This window comes from Lepidochelys kempii, chromosome 3, assembly GCF_965140285.1.
Source record: "Lepidochelys kempii isolate rLepKem1 chromosome 3, rLepKem1.hap1, whole genome shotgun sequence".
Lineage (NCBI taxonomy): Eukaryota > Metazoa > Chordata > Testudines > Cheloniidae > Lepidochelys > Lepidochelys kempii.
In genome coordinates, this window is record NC_136382.1 from 46,859,340 (window position 1) to 46,882,011 (window position 22,672).

Consider the following 22,672-nt stretch of genomic DNA (forward strand, 5'->3'; position numbering starts at 1 on the left):
TTCGTCATATTCTAGTCCTAACCTCCTAGACAAGGATAGAACATGGAGGAATGCTATGTAACGATAAAATAAACAGTGGCATCATTTACTAGATTTTTTTAATAATTAAGCCTCTCCAGCAATATTTCCTTGTAAAATCTCATCATATTCAACTTCCCCAAAGCATGCAGCTTATAATAAGTCAGCATTTTAATTATAGAAAGGAATGGTTAGTTCCGCTGTAAGAACCAGGCTTTTTTTTTTTCCTGCTTGGTGATGACTATGTGCAGTGCGAGAGAGGCCCATGTGTGCCGAAAACGTCAGTGTCTCAGTGTCACTGCATGCCAGAATGAGCTGAGATTCCAAAATGTCTCCTTGCCAAAGAGGTGGGTCAGCTGCTCCCCTTCTCCCTGCCCACCCCGGCTGCATTCCAAGAGCTGCATCTGTTGAAACCTATCAGAGTCAGTTCTAGGAATAGTAACACTCACACAGCAGCTTGCCATTTTAAGACAGGTTCAATTTAAGGTGTATTTGCCACTTTGGACACACTTGATTGTTTCAAATGACAGTTTGCAACCTATTTAAACAGAAAGTGCAATGTATATTTCATTGTTACAGACTGAAAAAGAGACCAAACTTTGGATGTGTTTACATATTCTATTCACAAACTTTATAGATGGCTAGATAATATTACCTTGGCAAGCATAACTGTGGCTTTAAATATTTTCAGAGATACTTAAACTTTATAAACTTTAACACATGCACCATTTGTTCATGAAAACAAGAATTATTTTTAGATCCAATAATTTTAAATGTTGTTTGTTATAAAAAATATTTCTCCAAAGTTTTCATTACCATGTACTTTTCTATCAACAGAAATTTAATGATCTAGTTTATTTGATAAGCAGCCAATGAGTTAAATGCAAAAGCATCTGAAGGAAAAGCTAAAGGAAATGCAAAAGCAAAGAAACATATCAACCACCACACCATGAAAATATCCTAATTTTATTTTTAAGTTTTGCAAGCCTCGGGTGATTTGGTTTTCTACAGACTTTTTCCTTTCCATAGATAGAAGAGGCTATGTTGATTTCGGCTGAGGAATAATTCATGACAAAGGACATTCCAGGTCCAAAAATGTACTAGATATGGGGCGGGGGGGAAACTATCCTAGAAACATGATGAATATGACCAACAACGGCAACAGCAGGAGCAACCTTACCTTCCTCAGCAATGCACTGTCTACAGCTGTCCAACTAGGTGTCAGTAGGAATGTCCGTTCCTAGGAAGAATGAGAAGAGAGAGAATGATAAAGAGAGAGAGAGAGATCAGAGGCCACCTGACAAGTCCCAGCAATTGCAGTTTCTAGCGTGACCCTTTGCTGTCACAGTGAATAAAAGAGGCTGGTGTCTGCGCTCTGGGGCCCTTTAAAGTGATCCCTCCTCCTCGTCTCTCTCTCTCTCTCTGCCACCCAGGGAGGTTAGGTTTCCTTTGCTTGCCTAATTTTTAAAAATGAAGGGAACAAACTTGTCTCTCAGATATAAACACAGATATGCAAGGGAAATATAGGGCAAGTTCCTGGAAAGGACATTCTTCTCCCGTCCACCCTCATGCCAACCTCTCGGGGAGAAATTGTTTATGATAACTGTATTATTTGTCCCAGATGGACAAAATACAACCTGATTCAGACCTCTTCTCTCCACCATCTACAGTGTAGGTTTCTTTCTGTCACTATGAGTTTAAGTAAATACAGGCCACATATCTTATTCAGATAGAGGATCATCATCACAATAGTGCTGTGGACTCCCACAATAACATAACTGCATTCCTATTCCAAAGAAATGCAGATAACCTTCTCCCTACAAGACAAGGGGTACTGAGTATCCCAGGGGGACTAGTAATGGGATACTGAACCCTTCATAGGTTAATGGTTCAAACATAGATCATGATTCTGCCACTGAGTTTTACTCAGAACAAGAGGATTTCTTTGCAAGCCTGATGGTGAAATATGTCCTTCAAGCCAGTAGTGACCAAGAACAATTACCATAAGTGACTTGTGTAAACTGAGTTCAGTTCCTACTGGACAGCTGACCACATCTCAGAAACAAACAAATCTCCATCATGATTGGCACCAGCTGACATTTTTCAGATACTGAATGGACACAGAATCCTTTCACTTCTGCAAGAAGTATCTCCAGAGTAGGGTTGATACAGTTGACAAGGTAGTGATTCAGGGAAGCTTGCAATGCCTCTATCGGTCTTATTTCTATACCGTAGATAAAAAAGATAACTTCAGCCTCCTGAGGTCCATCAACTTTCATCAGTGATAGCCCTACTACAGTCACAACCCCTCCACAATGAGAGCCGTCCAAGCAAAATACGAGTACATCAGGATGTGGTTTTGGCCATTCAGTACATGGTGCTCTTTCCCCTGAGTTCATACTGAACCAAATCCCCATCATAGTGCTAGGGTGTGCTGTGTGGCTAGAGCTGCCATCTTTTGGATAAGATGTGCAGTATGCAAAACCAAGGCTCTGACAAGTCGTCATCAGAAAAATATTCCATGGTACATTTTCAAGAATAGGAGCATTAACCCCAATAGGAAAGACAATTCAAATATAATGGTAATTCCATTCTACCTACCTAAAAATCCCTTTGTTAAATAGCATTGATACATTAATTTTTAACCCCCTTATTAATATTTCTTTAAAACATGAAAGATGTTATATAAGTATAGCAATTTTCATTATAATTAAATTAACTTTTTAAAATCCACTGCATACAATGAACTCAAGCATTTTTTGCGAGTGAGTCATTCAGCTTCATAGATTTAGGGGAAAGCTTGGCCCCATTCAATTCAGAAGCAAAACTCCCATCAGGAGGAAAGCTGTCTAATGGTTAGGGTGCTAGCCTAGGACTCAGGAAGCCTGGGTTCAATTCATTGCTCTACCAAAGGCTTCCTATGTGACCATGGACAAGTCATTGAATCTCTCTGTGCCTCAGTTCCCCATTTCCACCTCACAGGGGTGTTGTGAAGCTAAATACATTAGAGACTGGGAGATGTTCAGATACTACAGAGATGGGGGGCATATAAGTACCACAGGCAGAATGGAGTCAGGATTTAACCTTCTGTCCTGTTGCTGTGTTATCAGGTAACAAAAATGCCAAACAACTTATAACAGCAGGTTGTTGTACCCTAGTATCAGTAAGTGCGCTGGGCTTCCAATGCCAGCATTGGTTCCAGTCCATCATCTGTAGCACCTCTTATGAGAGAAACTCCTCATCCATTTATGTGACCTTGGCACTGATGTATTGGTGGACTTCACGGTTTTACTCTTCCCACCCTAAGGACAGAGCCTTTCCAGGACATTTTGGCACAAGGTGCAGCTTTCCCCCTCCGACACAATTCAAAAGACAAACCCTAATTACATCTGCTTGTTAAACAATGCACTGCTTATTTAAGAAAAATAGGTAAAATAAAGTAAAGCATTTACTCTTCATCACACATAGATTCATATAGGGGCATGCATTTCCACCAATATGTCAAGTCACTACTGTTTTCTGAAAATTCTCTTATTCCGTGATACCCACAATAAGTGAGTAAAATCTGTTGAGTGGACCAGATCCTCAGCTGTGGCTGAGTAGTACTTGAAGAAGTGGGATGGGTGGAAGGGTGCAAAGGTGCCTTTTGTGACCAACTGCTCCTGAATTATCCATCCACCAGGCTGCAGCCTGGTAAACAGTGGCTGTGGCCTTCTGCAGATGGGGGGGAGGGGGTCCTGTGATGGGTTGGACCCCCCCATCCAGGGTGCCACCTGATGTGCTGGGATCTCTCTGAGCCTGCCCTTTCCACTAGCCTGGGTTTCCTCACCCTATTCTTGATGTGCTAGGCTCTCAAGCCTTCTCCAGCACTCACACAGGTAAGGCCATACCCAGATGCAGACACAGACTGGAATCAGCTCTGCGTGGGAGCACTTAGCTAGGAGAAGGACCAGCACTCATGTGCACACACCCTTTGGGGTATAAACAAAAAATAATATTGTTTTGTGCTGTATAGAAAGATCTGCACAGCGCAAGCTCATAAAAATTCACCCTCTCCCTCAATGTGGAGAGCTATGCACAGCTTTTTACTCCCTGCAGATATGAATTGCAAAACCTGGGTTTTGAAATAAACAAGAAATAAGTTTATTAACTACAAAAGGTAAATTTTAAGTGATTATAAGGGATAGCAAACAGAACAAAGCAGACTACTCAGAAAATAAAACAAAACACACAAACTAAGCTTAATACACTTAAGAAAGAGGTTACAAAGTATGATTTCTCACCCTAAATGTTGTTTTAGGCAAGTTGCAGAGCTTCTGTAGTTTAGAGTTCCAGTTATTTCTCTTTACAGACTGGACCCCATCTCATCCTGGACTCAGCCCTTGCCTTTCCCTTTCCCTTTCCCTTTAGGTGTTTTTAGCTATCTTCCTTCTTGGACTAGGAGGCAATGGAGAAGAGTCCTGATTGCCTTACTTCCCAGCCTTAAATAGAATTTACATAAAGTGGGAATCTTTTGTTTCCCAGTCTGACCCCTTACCTCTTCTTAACGGAAAAACACTGAAAGCCCCAGATGGGCGTCTAATACCAGGTGACCCGATCACCTGACCCTGTAGTGTCAAAGCAGAAAGCCAGTGAGCTTCTCAGGAAGGTGGGAGATTAGTATCTTCCAAGTCTTATTGTTCTTCCTAATGGCCCATTGAGGATGATTACCTACTGTCTGGTGGGTGTTTCCCCAAATACACACACAGTTGTAATTGTTACATTGTCAATATTCCTAACCTCAGATACAGAAATGATATATACACACAAATTGGATAATCACATTCAGTAGATCATAACCTTTCCAATGATACCTCACATGACCCATCTTGCATAAAACATACCTTAGTTATGTTAGTTAGTTAGTTATTCACATCATAACAATATTTCTATGAAGAATATGGGGTGCAGTGTCACAGGGGCATAAGGGACTTCCAGTCACATCGCTTCCTCAGGCCCCCATCATCCATGCCATGCCAGACAGTAGAACTCACTACAACAACTTTATGCCACGCCGCCTGAGGATTCTAATAGGCAGGGAGGATTCTCCAGTGGCCAGCTAAGCAACCTTAATGTTGGACTGGATCTGGATCTATATAAAATTGATTTTATATAATTTTAATTATATAAAAATTTAAAAAAGAAATAAGATAATAAAAAATGCTTAACAGAGCCACCAATAAGGACATATGCCTAAAATGAGTTGCTGTACTACTGTATTGCTGCAACTCTGATCTTACTCCCCATCCCCTACCCTACTGTGTGTCACCTTCATTCTCCTTCACCTCTCACGTCATGTTTGAAGAGCGTAAGGTCTTCCAAGAAGGGATCATGTCCTTTCATATTATTTAGGAAGCACCTGTGTTTGCTACAGAATAATAATATTATTTTTGGACATATCTGGACTTGTCCTTTCTAGCACCCTCTACTGGAGGAGTTTTGCTGTTTGGTGAAAACCTGGAATGCTATCATAGGGAGACACGACAACAAACTTCATGATGATGAGAATATTATAAAAATAATTGACCACCAAATTCGCTCTCTCTAGGTACTTTATATAATTATCATCACCATAGATCCTAATGGATTTTTGTCCTCACTACTCCTGTGAAGTAGGGAAACCTTATCTCCATTTCGCTAAAGGGGAATTGATGTGCAGGTTAAGCAAGGTCACACAGAAAGTATGTGGCTGAGTCCAAAACTGAACCCTGCTCTCTTGAGTCCAGTGCCCAATCCAATAGGTCACCTTTCCACCATGCTGAAGATGGTAGGACTACATAAATTAACTGCATCCAGAGCTTAATTTGTGCTAAGGCTTTCCAGGGCTGAGCCCTGTCACAGCAAGGTTTGGCAGTTCATAGCTCCAGCACCTCTGGGCATGCTGCATCACTGATGAACATAAAAAAATTGTGTGAGCCCTAGCATTTAATTGCTTGAGCTCCAGCACCTCTTTCATTACAAATTAAGCACTGATGGCACCTACAAATCAATGTCTCTGAAATCATGGCATCTTCAAAGCTTCCTAGGGGTTTTAATGGCTGGTGGAAGGGGCAGGGTCTGCTTTGGTGGTGGTGGTGGTAGCAAGAGCAGCCAGAACATCCTCCACCACTGCCTGGGTATAAACCCTGCCAGGGAGAGGGGCCTGAAGAGTGCTTAATTTGTAATACAAGGGGTGCTGGAGCTCAAGCAATTATATGATAGGGCTCAAGCAATTTTTTTACATTCTTAACTGATGCAGCAAGCTCAGAACTGAACTGCCAAGCAAGCCCAGAACTGAACTTGGCTATGAACTGCCAAGCCAAGCCTTGTGGTGCCAGCGTTCAGTTCTGGCACGCCCTCACACAAATTAAGCCCCACCATAGTGACGATGGTGGTAGTGGTGGTGGATGAGAAGAAAAAGGCAAGCAAAGGCTTTGCCTTCTTCATGTCTGCTCCTTAAATAGAAACAATACTGGAAGAACCCCTCATCCAGTCACTGGGGAGCATAAGAGAAGAGACGGGAGGAATATGGGCTGTTTAGAGAGTCGCAGACTTAACCCAGAGAGCGTAACGAGAGAGCCCAAAATTAACAAGGGGTCGGGGGTGTCCATGTGGGCTCTGCTCCTCCAAGCTGGAGAAAAGACAAACTGGAGCTGGGTGAAAATGTGAGGACAAAATAAAATCATCAACAACAGAGCCGAGTTTTCCTGAAAATGTTCCATTAGGTTGTGGGAGAGACATAGCTTTGATTGGCCCAAGTTGGGGGAGAGAGGCAGGCTGTGCAGCTGAGCTCTGTACAGGCTCCAAAGCTTTGCTCTCTCCAAAGGTGAAAGTAACTTAAAGAACTTACTGGTCCAATGCAGGGCGACCAGGGTCCTGGGCAAGGTTGCAGGGGTGGCTCTGGGCCCCCTGAAGGGGTGGGTGCTTGGGTGGAACTGGCGGAGCTGGGGCCAGAATTCCCCAGACAGCCCTTCAGCGCTGCCTGGCCTGTGCTGCGCTGCTGGGAGCCCCGGGCCCTTTTAAATCGCCTGGACCTGGGGCAGCTGCCCTTTTGCCCCCGCGTCAGCGGCCCTGCTGGTGTGGCGCTTAAAGCGGTGCCGCGAGAGCGCTTTAACGTCGGCTGTGTGCCGGCCTGTACTGGCGGCCACTTGCTTACCGGTACCCGGGACTGGCCCACTTTCATCTCCGGCTTTCTCCTCCCACAGAAGTTGGTCCAATTGCAATGCTATGCCCAGCCCTCCCCCACCTGCCCTTCTCTGATCCTGGGACCCACCGGGCTACGACAGCACCGCCCACAACCAGAGGGACTTGACAATACAATTCATTGGGGCTCTAGGTGGAGGAAGCGGGTGTGGGGAAGGGAGGAGAGGCGTGCCGAGAGAGGGGGAAAGGCTGGACGGGGAGGAAGGGGCGCCCCCAGGCAGAGCGGGTGGGCGGGCTCAGCAAGCCGTGAGGGCCGGGGCCAGCAAGCGGGGCTCCGGGCGGCCCAGGCTGCCAGGGCTGAGCCCGGGGAGAGGCGCCTCTCAGAGCCCCGCCCCGCCCCGCCAGCGGGCGCGGAGGGACAGGCCCAGGGGCCGCTGCTATAAGAGGCGCCGCCGGGGGGCAGGCGCGGCCCGCCGAGAGCTCGGAGCTGCGCGGGCGCGGGGCTGCTGGGCGCGGCAGGGCTTTGCTATGGCAGAGGCTGCGAGCGTGGTGCCGAGGGTCTTGTATCTGAAAGAGCGGCTCGGCCAGACTCAGGATCCCCAAAAGGTACCGCCTCGCTCCCGCGCCCCGGGAGAGGAGGCTGGAGTCAGCGCCCTGCGGGGGTGCTGGGCTGGGGGCTGTTTCTGGCTGACTGCCCGCCCCCCCCCCCCCCCGTGACTCCCGCACACAAGCTGCGGGATCCCTCTGGCAGGTCCCCCTGCAAGGCGAGTTTGTGGTTTCACTGACTTCATTGCCTTCAGCTGATAACCCCTGGCTGCTTTTCACTTAAGCTTCTGCTTCATCCTAGGAGCACCTAGATCCATTTATCCCCCATGGCACTTGTTAGGCCTGAAACTTCCCCTGCTTTAGCATTGCGCAGCCTAGTGCTGAATGGCCTGCGTGGTCCAAGCAGAGCTATTTTTTAAAGTGCCTGAACAAGAAGTTAAAAAGCCATTTTGACAAAAAAAGGAGAGCCATCCTGCTGCAGTTCTGTGGCAATGAGTCGGGGCGGGCAAACTTTTTGGTCCGAGGGCCACATTAGGTTTGCAAAACTGTATGGAGGGCCGGGTAGGGAAGGCTGTGCCTCTCCAAACAGCCTGGCCCCTGCCCTGTATCTGCCTTCTCCTACTTCCTGCCTCCTGACTGCCCCTCTCAGAATCCCTCACCCACCCACCCCTGCCTCTTGTCCCCTGCCTGCCCCCTCCCGGGACCCCCTGCCCCTAACTGCCCCCTGGAATCCCACCCCATCCAACTTCCTCTCCCCCTGACCCCGATCCACACCTCTGCCCCCTGACTGACAGGCTGCCCAAGACTCCATGCCTATCCAAACCCCCCTGCTCCCGCTCCCCTAACTGACCCCCCAGGACCTCCTCCAACTGCCCCTGACTGCCCCCTGGGACCTGTGCCCCTTATCCAACCCCTCTGCCCCCTTACCATTGTGCTCAGAGCACTAGGAGCTCGCAGCCCTGCCACCCAGCCAGAGCCACCACACCGCCAGGCTGCCCAGAAGGAGCGGTGGAGCACAGAGGTGAGGCAGGGGGGATAGCGGGGAGGGGCCGGGGACTAGCCTCCATGGCTGGGAGCTCAAGGGCCAGGCAGGATGGTCCCGTGGGCTGGATGTGGCCCACAGGCCGTGGTTTGCCCACCTCTGCAATGAGTGGATGCCTACTGGAGAGACTCCAATGTCTGTTTGATGTGCACAGCAAGTCTAATAGAAAGACGCCTAGAGGGAGGTGCTACAAACAAGCTTAAAAAGCAATAGGAATAAAATCTTAAGCATTTGTTTTATAATGTACTTTTGAAAGCAAAATATAAAGTCACTGTATATAGTGAAATTTACTTTTAACTAATTAAATTTATCTGATTTAACTTTTACCTTTCAGTTATGTATTAAAGCTTATGTTGATGCAAACTTCAGTGTTTATTCCCATGCCTCTTATATTTAATTTATGTGCTTAATATCTCTAAGGGAAGCCATGATGATGGTATAACAATGATATTGAAATGACCGTTCCATCAGTGCTGCCTTACATGAGTAACCCCGTTGAATTTAATGGGAGTGCTCACATGTACAGTAGACCCTCAGAGTTACAAACACCTCTGGAACAGAGGTTGTTCATAACTCTGAAATAGTCATAAAATGTTATGGTTGTTCTTTCAAAAGTTTATAACTCAACACTGACTTCATACAACTTTGAAACTTTACTATGCAGGAGAAAAATGCTGCTTTTAACCATCTTAATTTAAATGAAACAAGCATAGAAGCAGTTTCCTTACCTTGTCAAATACTTTTTAAAACTTTCCCTTTTATTTTTTTAGTGGCTTACATTTAACACGGTACTGCAGTGTATTTGTCTCCCCACCCCACCCCTGCTACTGCCTGATTGCTTACTTCTGGTTTCAAATGAGGTGTGTAGTTGATCGGTCAGTTCGTAACTCTGAGGTTCTATTGCATAATATTACTCTTGGTTAGAAGTTTTTGAAGAATCATTTCTTTAGCTAAATCCTGTCTCATTTGTTTTGATATTCCAGTGGTGCTGAGTCTCAGTGTTTTTTTAAGCTAATTTGTAGGAGCAAATTCTCCAACTTCAGAAATAAAAGGATTGACGTGTCAGTACAAGATACTTTCTGAAATTTGGGTGCCTTCTGATGACTGAGGGGGGGAGGTCTTCTGTAAGAACATATCTGTAATGAGTTACTTCATAAACTAATCATAGAATATCAGGGTTGGAAGGGACCTCAGGAGGTCATCTAGTCCAACCTCCTGCTCAAAGCAGGACCAATCCCCAATTAAATCATCCCAGCCAGGGCTTTGTCAAGCCTGACCTTAAAAACATCAAAGGAAATTCCACCACCTCCCTAGGTAATACATGCTAGTGCTTCACCACCCTCCTAGTGAAAAAGTTTTTCTTAATATCCTACCTAAACCTCCCCCACTGCAACTTGAGACCATTACTCCTCGTTCTATTATCTGCTACCACTGAGAATAGTTTAGATCCATCCTCTTCGGAACCTGCTTTCAGATAGTTGAAAGCAGCTATCAAATCCCCCCTCATTCTCTTCTGCAGACTAAACAATCCCAGTTCTCACAGCCCCTCCTCATAAGACGTGTTCCAGTCCCCTAATCATTTTTGTTGCCCTCTGCTGGACACTTTCCCATTTTTCCACATCTTTCTTGTAGTGTGGGCCCAAAAGTGGACACACTACTCCAGATGAGGCCTCACCAATGTCGAATAGAGGGGAATGATCACGTCCCTCGATCTGCTGGCAGTGCCCCTACCTATACAGCCCAAAATGCCATTGGCCTTTCTGGCAACAAGGGCACACTGACTCATATCCAGCTTCTCGTCCACTGTAACCCATAGGTCCTTTTCTGCAGAACTGCTGCCTAGCCATTCAGTCCCTAGTCTGTAGCGGTTCATAGGATTCTTCCATCCTAAGTGCAGGACTCTGCACTTGTCCTTTTTGAACCTCATCAGATTTCTTTTGGCCCAGTCGTCCAATTTGTCTAGGTCCCTCTGTATCCTATTGCTACCCTCCAGCATATCTACCGCTTCTCCCAGTTTAGTGTCATCTGCAAACTTGCTGAGGGTGCAGTCCACACCATCCTCCAAATCATTAATGAATTAAACTTGAAAAGCTGCCCAAGGTCAGTTGGCCTTTGTTGTAATTTCTCTTTGGTTATTTTGACCTGGAATAGGGCAAGTCATGGTAATTTTATCCAGTTTACAGGGGGATGCTTTTTTTTAAGATCAGGAGACTCTAGAATAGCGGTGGTGGCTTATGATAATAAGGAACAGAAAGGTGAGAAGATCATTAAAACTTGTGACCTCGATATAACCAAGCATCTAAAGCAAACTCATCTAAGGCCTGGTCTACACTGGGGGATGGGGAGTGGGGTCGATCTCCGTTACGCAACTTCAGCTACTTAGATCTACTTACCGTGGTGTCTTCACTGCGATAAGTCGATGGCTGATGCTCCCCCGTTGACTCCACCTGCGCCTCTTGTCCTGGTGGAGTACCGGAGTTGACGGGACAGTGCTCGGCGGTAGACTTATCGTATCTAGATTAGATGCAATAAATTGATCGCTGCGAGTCAATCCAGCAGGTAATGTAGACAAGCCCAAGGTAACAGACAGTGTTTAATGTCAGAAGGCTTCTTGGCACTCAGACTAGAAAGCTAAAACATGTTGAGCTTCTGGGGTGCAAACTACTTTGTATTTGATAGTAGTTCTAAGTGTGACAGATGAGCCTTTATGACTTTGCTAATACTATACAACGAAGAGAATGGAACTGTCAGTGTAAGAAAGTTATCACATATTCCAGTCATGTAGGAAGGACAAAGCTGCTCCTAAACTTAAAAAGGAATCCAGTAACCAGTAGGATAGCAGGATTGCCCAGGAGTCCTACGAAGTTAGAACTAGATGGAAAGTACCCAGAACCAAACCTCAAACGCAGATCTGTCTGATCTGAAGGATCAGCATTTGACCACTAAAGCAAACTAAGATGAAACCAGACCTGAGAGGGAAGATTAGCAGGATTCCACTGGCTGCTGTTTATCCCTTTACCAGTCACAATATCTTGACAACTAATCGGCATCCAATCTCATGTTTAAAGGAAACTGAGGGTATGTCTATGCTTAAAACGCTACAGCAGTAGAGCTTTGTGAAGACATTACCTACGCCAACAGGAGAAGTTCTCCCATTGCTGAAGGTAATTCACCTCCCCAAGAGGCAGCAGATAGGTCAAGAATCAATAGAGGAATTTTCCTGTTCACCTAGCACTGCCTATACCAAGGGTTAGGTCAGCCTACTTACCTGTCTCAGGGGCACTGTTCCCTCTAAGCTGTGCGTGTGCACACAGATCCTAAACCCAGCGCACACGGCGAAACACCACGCACACAAAAATTTGCACAGAAGAAATTTTTTGCAAACACAACCTGTCAAAAATTAGAGGGACCATTGCTCAGGGGTGTGGATTTTGGATGCAAGTTCCCAGTGTAGTCCTGTCCGAAGTATAACATTTAATCAGGCACCATAGTTGAAAGTTACAAGCCTGGACTGAATGTAGTAAGAGGTTAAAGTTCTCAATTTCTGTCATAGCTGTTGTATGCAGAGAACAGCTATAATAATTTTTAAATAACAATCAGTGGTTACTGAACTTAAAACTTGGAACTCATTTATGGTTACATTTTTCTGTCTTCCCTCTCTTGTGTGTGATTTTATACATAATATAAAAATTCATAATTTTATTTAGACACCTGTGTCTTACCCTTGAAATATAAGTGAAGCTATTTGCTATATGTGCTGGCTATGCGAGTCAAAGTAGCAGGTTGTTTTCCTGTGCTGAATGGTTTTTGTTTCTGCAGGCCATATCCTCAGTGACACCTGTGCAACTGTTGCTTGCAAATTATGCTCCCACTTTCAGCTCTTCAAACTCACTAATCATTACTGGCATTACACAGGTGTGACTGCAAGCCTTAGTTGCCCTGTGGAATGTTTATTATTGGTGATGGAAGATCAGAAGGGGGGATCATGTTTGACTTTCAGAGCCCTGGCTGAGTTTGCATGGCTGGCAATTTTAAAACTTGTGTCTATATAACTGGGGGGAGAAGGGGGGAACTTCACAACTTTGGCCAGGATCCACAAAGGGACTTAAGTATTGCATCACTTAGCTTCACAAGTCTTGAGCATCTAGAAAAACATTGGAACAACAATGTGATCTGTAAAGCCCAGTTAAGTACCTGGGCCCGCTATACAATACATGAGGAGAGATGAGTGCCTTAGAATGCGATCCACAAAAGCCATCATGCTAGGCAGAGAGCTGCCTAAGCTAGTCCATGGTGGGAGATGCTGACAAGAGGGGTGTTTCCTAAGCCCTGCCCCTCTCGTGGAGTTAGACATCTAAATCCAGGCTTCCAGGTGGTGCCTGTCTGTTTGTAACCCACAACTGGGAAACCCCTCTCCTGAAATCAGGCAGCTTAGGTGTCTAAGTAATTTCCTGTGAAAATGAGTAAGGCACCTGCCGCAAGCCACCCAAAATGGGGGTGGGGAGAGGAGGAAGTGCTGCCCACATTACAACTTTTAGCCCAGTGGCTAGAGCACTGCTCCTGGGATGTAGGAGACCACAGGTTCAATTCCCCCCTCAGCTTGAGCTGGAGGAAGAAGGTTTGAATGACAGTCTCCCTCACCTCTCAGGAGAGTGCTTGAACCCAGTGGTTTTCCAACTTTTCTCTGGCGACCCAGCTGAAGAAAATTGTTGATGTCCGTGACCCAATGGAGCTGGGGATGAGGGGTTTGGGGTGTGTGGGTGGGGGGGGGACACTCTGGTTTTGGAGCAGGGGGTTCGGGTGTTGGAGGGGGTCAGAGCTCTGGGCTGGGGATGGGGGGGTGGGGTGCCAGAGAGGGCTATGGATTTGGGGAGGGCTCTGGATTTGGGGAAGGGGGTTGGGGTGCGGGGTTGGGGCGTGGGCTTACTTTGGGTGGCTCCTGGTCAGCAGCGCAGCGGGGGTGCTAAGGCAGGCTTCCTGCTTGTTCTGGCATGGTGGACGGCGCTGTGCCCTGGAAGCGGCCAGCAGCAGGTCTGGCTCCTAGGCAGAAGCACACAAGCAGCTCTGTATGGCTTTTGCCTGTAGGCAGCACCCCTCTACCCCAGCTCCCATTTGCCAGGAACCGGCCAATGGGAGTGTGGAGCTAGTGCTCAGGGCGAGGGCAGTGAATGGAGCCCTGTGGCACCCCCACCTAGGAGCTGGACCTGGTGCTGGCTGTTCCCAGGGTGCAGCACAGTGTCAGAACAGGTAGGGTCTAGCCTGACTTAGCAAGGCAGCACCGCTGACGGGACTTTTAATGGCCTGGTTGGTGCTGACTAGCACCGCTGCGACCCAGTGCCTTACATTACATGACCCCCCCCCCTCACCTCATCCTCCTGTTCTGGACAGATTTTGAATGGGACCCAATCTGGTAGGGAGTTTCTAAGCACACCTACAGGATTGGGCCCTATGGGTGAGCTAGGAAGTCAAAGGCCCATCTTCTCCTAGTTCATAGATTGTGCTGGGGGTTAGAAAGGAGATAGGCTTCCGGATGCTTAGAGTGAGGAATCAGTGTGCACATCCAGAGACAGAAACTTAAGCACCTAGAAAACTTCTACTGGAAAAACTTAAGCACTGAGTGAGTTTAGGCACCTACAGAATTAGGTGGCAGCTGAACAAGGGTTTTGGGGAGTGCAGTGGTGGCTGAAAACCAGACTTAGGTGTCTAATTCTAGGGGGTTAGTTGTCCAAGTACCTTTGTGGATCTGGGCCTTACTGTTTAAAGGATTTGCTGTCAAATTTAAAATTATTTTTAATTAGTAAATGTACAGTGTTCTGAGAGAGGTGTGTGCCTGCGCATGTGAGAGAGAGATAGTCCTGACCAGTAATCTTCACATGGTGCTTTAAAAGGGCTAATTTCCTGATGTTGAAGTTGTTGTGTACATCTTTCCTCCCAATCAATGTGACCGATGTTTGGGAGTTTACTAATTGACCCCAGAACAACAGTACAGCAATCACAACAATCTTTGTTGGTTTTCAAAACAAACTTCCTGGTTAAGAAAGAAAAACAGCAATGCAAAATGAAAGTATATAACACATTGAAAAAGGGGAAGCTGACAGCAATGGCTATATGCTAGCGGTCATTAAATGCAGTCAGTCGCTGAGGGAAGCTAAAGATATCCATAAGAATATGGCCTGTAGGATTAAAGACAGTAAGAAGGAATTTTTAAAATATGAGGCACAAGAAATTATCACAACGTTTTAGATCTGTTATTAGATAGGGATGGTAAAATTGTCAATGATGATGCAGAAGGAAAGCAGATGAGTTCAACAAATATTTCTATTCTGTATTTGGGAAGAAGCTGGAAGACTATCACAGCTCACAGTGATAATTAAATGTGGTCTATTCTGACAGAAGTTGCTAAAAGTAAACACTTTCACATCTGCATAATATGCTTCCAGGAGTAATAAAAGAATTGGCCTAGGTGCTTTGAGCTATTGATTTAGCTGTTTAACCAGGCTTAGAGTATTGGGGAAAATCTCAGAGGATTGAAAAAAAATCTAATGTTGTGCCAGTGTTTAAAAAGGGTAAAATGATGATGACCCAAGAAAATATAGGCCAATCAGCTGGACATTTTTTCCTCATCAAAATAGTGGAATGGCTTATGTGGGATGTAATCAGTAAAGAATTAAAGGATGGAAGCATAATTCTAGCAATCAAAATGTTTCTATGGAAAATGGATCTTGTCAAACTCAATGTTTTTCATGAGGTTATAAATTTGGTGGCAAATGCAACAGTGACCTAGTATATTTAGACTTCTTTAAGGCATTTGACTTATTACCACACAGCACTCTGATAATTAAATTAGCACTGTACAAAATCAATGCAGCACATATTCAGTGGCTTAAAAACTGCCTGTTAAATCTTTAGAAGTAATTATAAATAGGGAATCCTCATTCAATGGGAGTGTTTTTACTGGGGGTGCCAAGGATCTGTTCTTGGCCTGATGCTATTCAGAATTTGTTGATCTGGAAGATAACATAAAAACATTGCTGGTAAAAATTGCAGATAATCCAATAATTGGAAGTGGTAAATAATGACAGAGCCTTTCTAGAGAGCGATCCATAACCCAGGGTAAGCTGGGCTCACTTGAACACCACATGTAAATGCAGCTAAATGCAAGATTACATCTAGGAACCATGAGTGCAGGTCGCACTTAAAGAATGGGGCAGGGGGGACTCTATTTTGGAAAGCAATTACTCAGAAAAAGACACAGAGCTTATGGTGCATAACCAGTTGATCGTGAGATGAAAATACAATGTGGTGGTTTACAGAGCAAATGCTGTCCTTGCCTATGTAAGCAGTAGATATAGAGCTATGTTGTCACCACTGTATATGGCATTGGTGAGATAATTACTATAAAAGTGTCTAGTTCTGGGTGGGGCTACAGTTACAAAATGATGCTCACAGATTGGAAAGGATTCACAAAAGAGCTACAAGAATGATTTGAGGTCTGGAAACCTATTTTAATGTGAGACTAAAGAACCTCAAAGAAGATTAAGAGGTGACTTGATCAGTCTGGAGGTACCTGCATGGGGAAAAGATTTCTGATAGTAGCGGGTTCTTTGATCTTTTAGAAAATGGCCAGTGAAATCCAGTGGTTGAAAGCTGAAGCTAGACAAGTTCAAGCAAAAAGTAAGGCACAGTTATTTTTAGTAAATCGCACAGTAAGGGACGCTAAGCAGTTGGAACAATTTACCTAGGAATGTGGTGGATTGTCCATCACCTGAAGTCTTTAAATCAATGTCTTTCCACAAGCGATGCTCTAGTTCAGCCAGAAGTTATGGGCTTAATACAGGAATTCTAGGGCCTGTGTTATGCAGGAGATTATAATAATTTAATCTCATGGTCTCTTCTGTCTTTAAACTCTGTGGTAATTGTTGGTTAAAGTTAAACTTAATGCAAGCAGACCTCTTGAAGGGAAGGGTATAATGGCGATAGCCTGTAAAGACCCTAAAACACCTTGAGAAGAATCTTAAACTGCAGTTTTCAACTTCATCCTTACTGTAACGGCAACCAGCACCTTGTCCTTACAGAGCTGTTTTGTTAATATTTGGTGGTCGTCAGGTGTCTTAATCTGAGGTGCAGGACAATTGAAGTTAATCTTGAACCCAAATGAAGAATTAATGCTTAATGCACAACAATCTGAATTTATTTAAAAATTAGCATCATGTCCCTTCTGAAAAATCCCATAAACTATGAAGGATCCACCATTGCTCATACCACCCCCAGATCAGAGTGAGGCACAACCTGTCCAGGGATACCAGTCGCCAAGGAGCTCCCTCCCCATGTGGGCTGAGGGAGAGTAAAATTAGTAGTTTCTGATGGTGGAGTGACCTCTAGGCGCTAGAGACTTCTTTTCCTGTGCAGGGCCATGGGCACCATCAGCACTAGGGATAGATGAGAGGTAGAGTCAGGGCTTCCCTTGAACAGACAAGATTTGGGGGACCCTGAGGCGCTAGTCCCCATCCAGCCTTACATGAGGGGAAACAGAAAAAGCGCCACCAGCTGGGAAGTAGACCAGCCCAGGAGCTAGGCAGAATTCAGTAGCCATACTCTTCCAATAAGAGATGCCCACCTCACTCCTGGACCATTATAGCACTTTGGATGCTGGTGTTGTCATCACTGTGCCTTCAGTTTAGACTCTGAACAATATTTTCTATTTGCTGGCTGGCTGTTTGCTCCCACCTCTTCTTCCCTACTGCCCCTCTGCTGTCTTTGTCTTTCAAGCTCTTCACCAGCTTTTCTTGTCTCTCTTCTCTACACATCCAATGTTCCTTTTCTCTTCCTTTCTTTTCCACTGTTGCTCTTGCTAACACATCCTCCTCCCACTTTCCCCAGTTATTCTATCTCCGATTCGAAAATTCATTTAAAAAACATGCCACAAAAGCCAGAAAGAAAATCATGGAACTAGCATAACTTTTGCCAACCGTCATTCTGGCCATATGTCTCAACCATTTTCCTTCCCTTTGTCTTCACTAGTTAAATTGTAAGATCTTAGTCCCTTCCCCTATCCCTTACTGTGTGATTGTTCTAGGCACTGTACAGTCATCTTGGTTTGGTGCCTCTTGTGCTGCCATAATACAGATAATTAGGAAATAACTTTATTTTTTTTATTGATAGGCTTTCTTTACCTTCTATAGGTTTTTTTTTTTAAAAAGAATTTCTGTAGATCGCTATCAAATTGTATGGGACTTTCCATAAGAATGTAGCTAATGTCACTTTGTTATAAAATAGCTTAAACGTTTTATCTTTACAAATAGTGGAGGGAATAACATTCTGTAAAATAAAATATTTATGGGAAAAACTACATCAATTTTTGAGTACAGTCCCATGAGTGAAGTATAGTTAGGCCATAATTTGCATTCTCATAGCTGTTAGAGCAAAGCAGAGAAACTAGGACCTTCAGATTTTATTTGAAGACCTGCTAATAACTCTGAGATATTGGGCAAATCACTTAATTTCTCTGCCTTAGTTTGCTTTACATAAAGAAATACCAAAGGAGTATTCTGGAACTAAATTCATGATCGTGGAGAGCTCTGAGGCTGTCAAATGAAAAGTTTAAGTGTATTTTTATTATGCCTTGTTGTATGCTCTAATTTTGGCAAAGGCCATATGTTGAAAGGCATTGAATCATGGTTACTTAGGTAAAAATCAGATTTTAAGAAAAAGCTGAAATAAAAGCTGTCTGGCAAACTAGATAGCAAATTTCTTCAGATGACAGCTCAGAAACTACAGGCTTGTTCAATAAGCTACATTTTCTTCTTCTTTGGTCATACCTGTATGAATGTTTGGCTCCTAAATGAGACAGGAACGGTTGCATCCGTGTGTGTTGCTGTCACTGTTCATGCTTTGCACTCTCCTGTATTGGATTGTGAGGTCAGCCATTTTTTTTATTGCTAGAGTCGCTGCTGGCATTTACGTTGCCCATTTATAGTACAAAGTAAATGGAGCTGTCTGTCCTCTGGTATTCCCATACATAGTGACTGATCTCACTGCAGACTCAGCCGTCCCATGCTTTCTAGTGAACAGGAGGTGCTTTCCATAAAAAGGATTGTCAGGGAATCTGATTTATTCTTTTAGTTTAGATTTTTTTAATGCAATCAGTTGGTTCTTGTGTTAACTTCCTAATTGTATCCTGTATTTCAAGGAAACAAAATTGATATTGCAGCCCTGGTATAGTAACTCTACTGGGGATGAGAACTTTTAAATCTCCTATTAAAATATGTTGGTATGTTATCAGAATTGCTTGCCATCTACATGCACTTGTGGTACATTGGTCTGCTGGTTTTGAAGTGGTGTGTCCAATAGATTTGATGTTGACGTTGCCGATCATACAATAAGTATTCCCTGAAATCTTACTGTAGATCCTTTGTGATAAGTTAATTCACAAAACCAAATTACTTTTCAGAAGTCTATAAAAAATTGAACTGTCTTTAAACTCTTCCTGTTCTGTTCTTAGTGATCAAAACACTTAATTTTACCATGACTCTAGGTTTGACTCTGAAGACCTTTCCTTTACAAAGTTTGAGGAATAAGTTCTAGTTTGTGTCCAGTCATCTTATATGGCTAAATGTCTGAGCTATGTCCTTCTTTTGACTCTTAAAATAAATTTAAAAGAAATAGTGGTGCTATGCAATTTACTTTTATATACTGATTAGAGAAACTATATATAATATATATTTATATTTTTAAATATTGCTAACTTCATTTCTAATAATTTTTACTGAAGGCCTATGAACAAATGCCTTACTTTGTAACCACTGGTGCATCAGATTTTTCTGATGGGTTACTTAGGGAAGAGAACTAATCTAAGTTCAACTCTGTAACTGTTTGATCTACTAAATGGATGGTAATCAGGCCAAGCACTGGGGATGGGGTATTGTAAGGAAAAATATTATTGTCACCTTTTGAGATACAAACTACATACACACTTACAAAATTAGTCTTTTATATATGATGCTGCTTCTGTTGGCTCCCGGAAGCCCTATTGTTAATTATTTAATTAAAACTTCAGTTTGCTTTTGCAATTTTAGAATTACATACAGGAAATTTATAGTCCTTTAAAGGGACACTAATCTTGAAATCACTTTTTTAAAAAAAATGTAAAGTAACAGCTTCAGGTACTATGCCAGTCTGAGTCCCTCTACCAACTCGTGGTTTTACAAGTGTACTTATTTTCTTTTAAAATGTTTCCCCCTTTTTACTGTATAAAAGATCCATGCAGACAGGGAGACTGACAGTATACAGGAGACAGAGTGAAACTGACTATGCACAAAGTAAAATCAAAGGAGGAAAAAACCAGACACTATTTTTTGCTAGTCTTTTGTGTATAGTAACTTTGCTGGTACAAGAGTAGCTAAAAAGCCCATAAAATGTGAGACAGGGTTTGAGTAGCCACATTTAATCTAAAACTATAAATGTCAGCTAATCTATAGTTCACATACAAGGGTCTGCTACTGCCAACAGGTTCTGAACCTTACCTCATGATCTATGCACCTGTACATGTTCCTGGCAAAATCCTCTTGTAATCTGCTGCCTGTAGAGATGGGCATGACTAAAAGGATAGCTCAAATACTCCCAAACTTTGGATGAGTTAAAAGCATAGATTTGAAGCTTGTGCTTGGAGGCCATCATTAATTCTTTCCTCACAGGTATAATATAGTACAAGAAAAAAGGCCTTTGGAAAGGGAAGGGCAGGGAGGCTGTTTTTAAAGTGTGGTTATGGCTAGCAAAGTGACTCTGAGAATGATACTTTTGTGAGTTGTATTATCAAATTGCTTGAAATAATTTTTTTGTTCTTTTTTGCAAGTCTAAACAAAGTTTTGGGGTTTTTTGGGCCAGAATTGACTAGAAGCTCAGTTTATTATCTGAAAATCAAGCTGTGGGGTTTTTTCTGCTTTGCTTGCCAATGAAAAATATTTGGATTCAGAACAGGGCTGATATGTTATGTGCATGTGAAACAGAATAACAATGGCTCTCCCTCTTCCTAAAAAGAAACAATAACTTGGAATAAAAACTTGGAGCCTTATCCTACCTTTAACTCAGGCTGCATTTCCTTTGAATTAAAAGGGAGTTTTGTAATTTTGTGCCCCTGTCTGATTGAGGAAGAGTCAGTAATTTGCATATGGGGAGATCTAGTGGGAAACTTACTACTCTGGCATATGACACACTCTGTATCAGTGACTGGAGATCTCCAAGCCAGGTGTGGTGATGGAATATGCAAATAGTCTCTATTGTAGGATCTCGTTTGGCCTCATTTCTACAGTGATGCCACTGATATTTACTGGACTTTTGTGTATACCTTCTAAATTGGAGGGTGCAGCTGAAATACTTCTATGGAGCTGTACAGCTAAACTTGCCAAACTTGTCCTTGGCTGGAAAGATTATTCAAGGGGCAACAGAATAGAGTTCATAATCAATAGGCCAAAACTGCTAACTCTCAGTAAAATAGAAGTTACTCACCCAAGATCAAATACACCAGTCGAAGAAGATTGGAATGTCAGAAACACAAAACTAAGGAAGTAAGTGGAAGAGATTTAATCTGAAATTCTCTTCCATGTTCTCATATATACTTAGGAGCACAGGGCTGCTTTTATTTTTTCTGAGTTAGTATGTGCACTTCTAACCTAATAAACACACTGAGATTGCCAAGTATCAATTTAGAGGTTAGGATAGGAATTCTTCAATAGCATCTCCGTTACAAGGAGAGGGTAAGAATAATAGGAGAAAATTCATGAAATGTTACTTGTAGACTGACATAATGTTTTCTTCCAGATTATAAAAGCACTTAAGGGACTTCAGGATTTGGATATTTCACTGGACATTCTAGTGGTAAGTGAGAAATTGTGTGCTGAAAGCCTTCATCTATGAAGTTATCTGTGGCATCTTCAATGATTTGTGACCATAGAAGCCAGGAAAGTTACTGCACCTTGCAATCCTGAATCCTAATCCCAAATCATTTTTAATATAAAAAGTTATATGGGACCATGGAGTCTTTTCCCAAAAACCACCCAGAGGCACTTTGCCTTGTCTAGCAAATATGGCAGCATGGCATATAGTGACAATATTAGGCTCTTCTACTGAGTATCCAGAGAACAGAATCCCGGGCTGGTTGGGTTTTCCTCCAAGTGCAGTGGCCTCTGTGCCAATATGATGGAGTAGGTTTGTGTGCTCACACAATTATATTTTATATTTACATGTGCTGGTGCTTTGATTCTGTACCTAAGATGAAACAAACATGACCACTTCATATTTTTAGATCCGTGATTATTCTTCCATTCCTCCAAGGAACACAAAATCCCTTTTTAATTGTGATTCTGCAGTTAGAACAAGCATCCTAGTAGTCACAGGTTAATGATGCTCTTGGTTCTGCTAGGATTTTATTTTTCACACCATCTCACATCCTATCAGATTTTCTGTGATAAGGAGTGTCAGTACATATATGGGAGACTTCCAAGGTATGCCTTTGCGTTATAGGGCATAGTTTAGGTATTTAAGTGGTGGCATTTTTCTTCCTTGCAGTCACTAGTAAACCAGTTCTCCATCTTGGTGTCGGAGTTCTGCATATCAAGGTCCTAACCACCTGTGGACTGTGAAGATGCCCTGATATTTTTCACGAAAGGAAATGTATTCTCTTAGGTATCCTGTCCAATTTCCAAATCTCCTCATGGCATCTTGCATGCCTAAATTCAGTTCTATGTGGATATAGTATTCTTCACTTTGTCTCATACCTGTGTGCAGTGTTGCTGCACTTCAGTACTGGATAAAGTAATCCCCTTCACGTAGTGATTAGATCAGTTAAATAAGTATCCCACAGTGCTTTCTGATTTTAAATTAAGTTCTCTGACATTGTTCATAATAATG

The 22,672-nt window shown here is 43.4% G+C and overlaps 1 protein-coding gene across 1 annotated transcript in view; it reads left to right on the top strand.

Moving 5' to 3' along the window:
- Window positions 1–7,499: 7,499 nt before the first annotated feature.
- LOC140908665 (elongin-A) overlaps window positions 7,500–22,672 on the top strand; it is a 34,427-nt gene continuing 19,254 nt past the window's right edge. Inside the window, exons 1-2 of the mRNA XM_073336267.2 lie at window positions 7,500–7,785; window positions 21,584–21,640. Coding sequence (XP_073192368.2) covers window positions 7,708–7,785; window positions 21,584–21,640 — 135 coding nt within the window. The 5' untranslated portion in view covers window positions 7,500–7,707. The remainder of the gene's footprint in view (window positions 7,786–21,583; window positions 21,641–22,672) is intronic.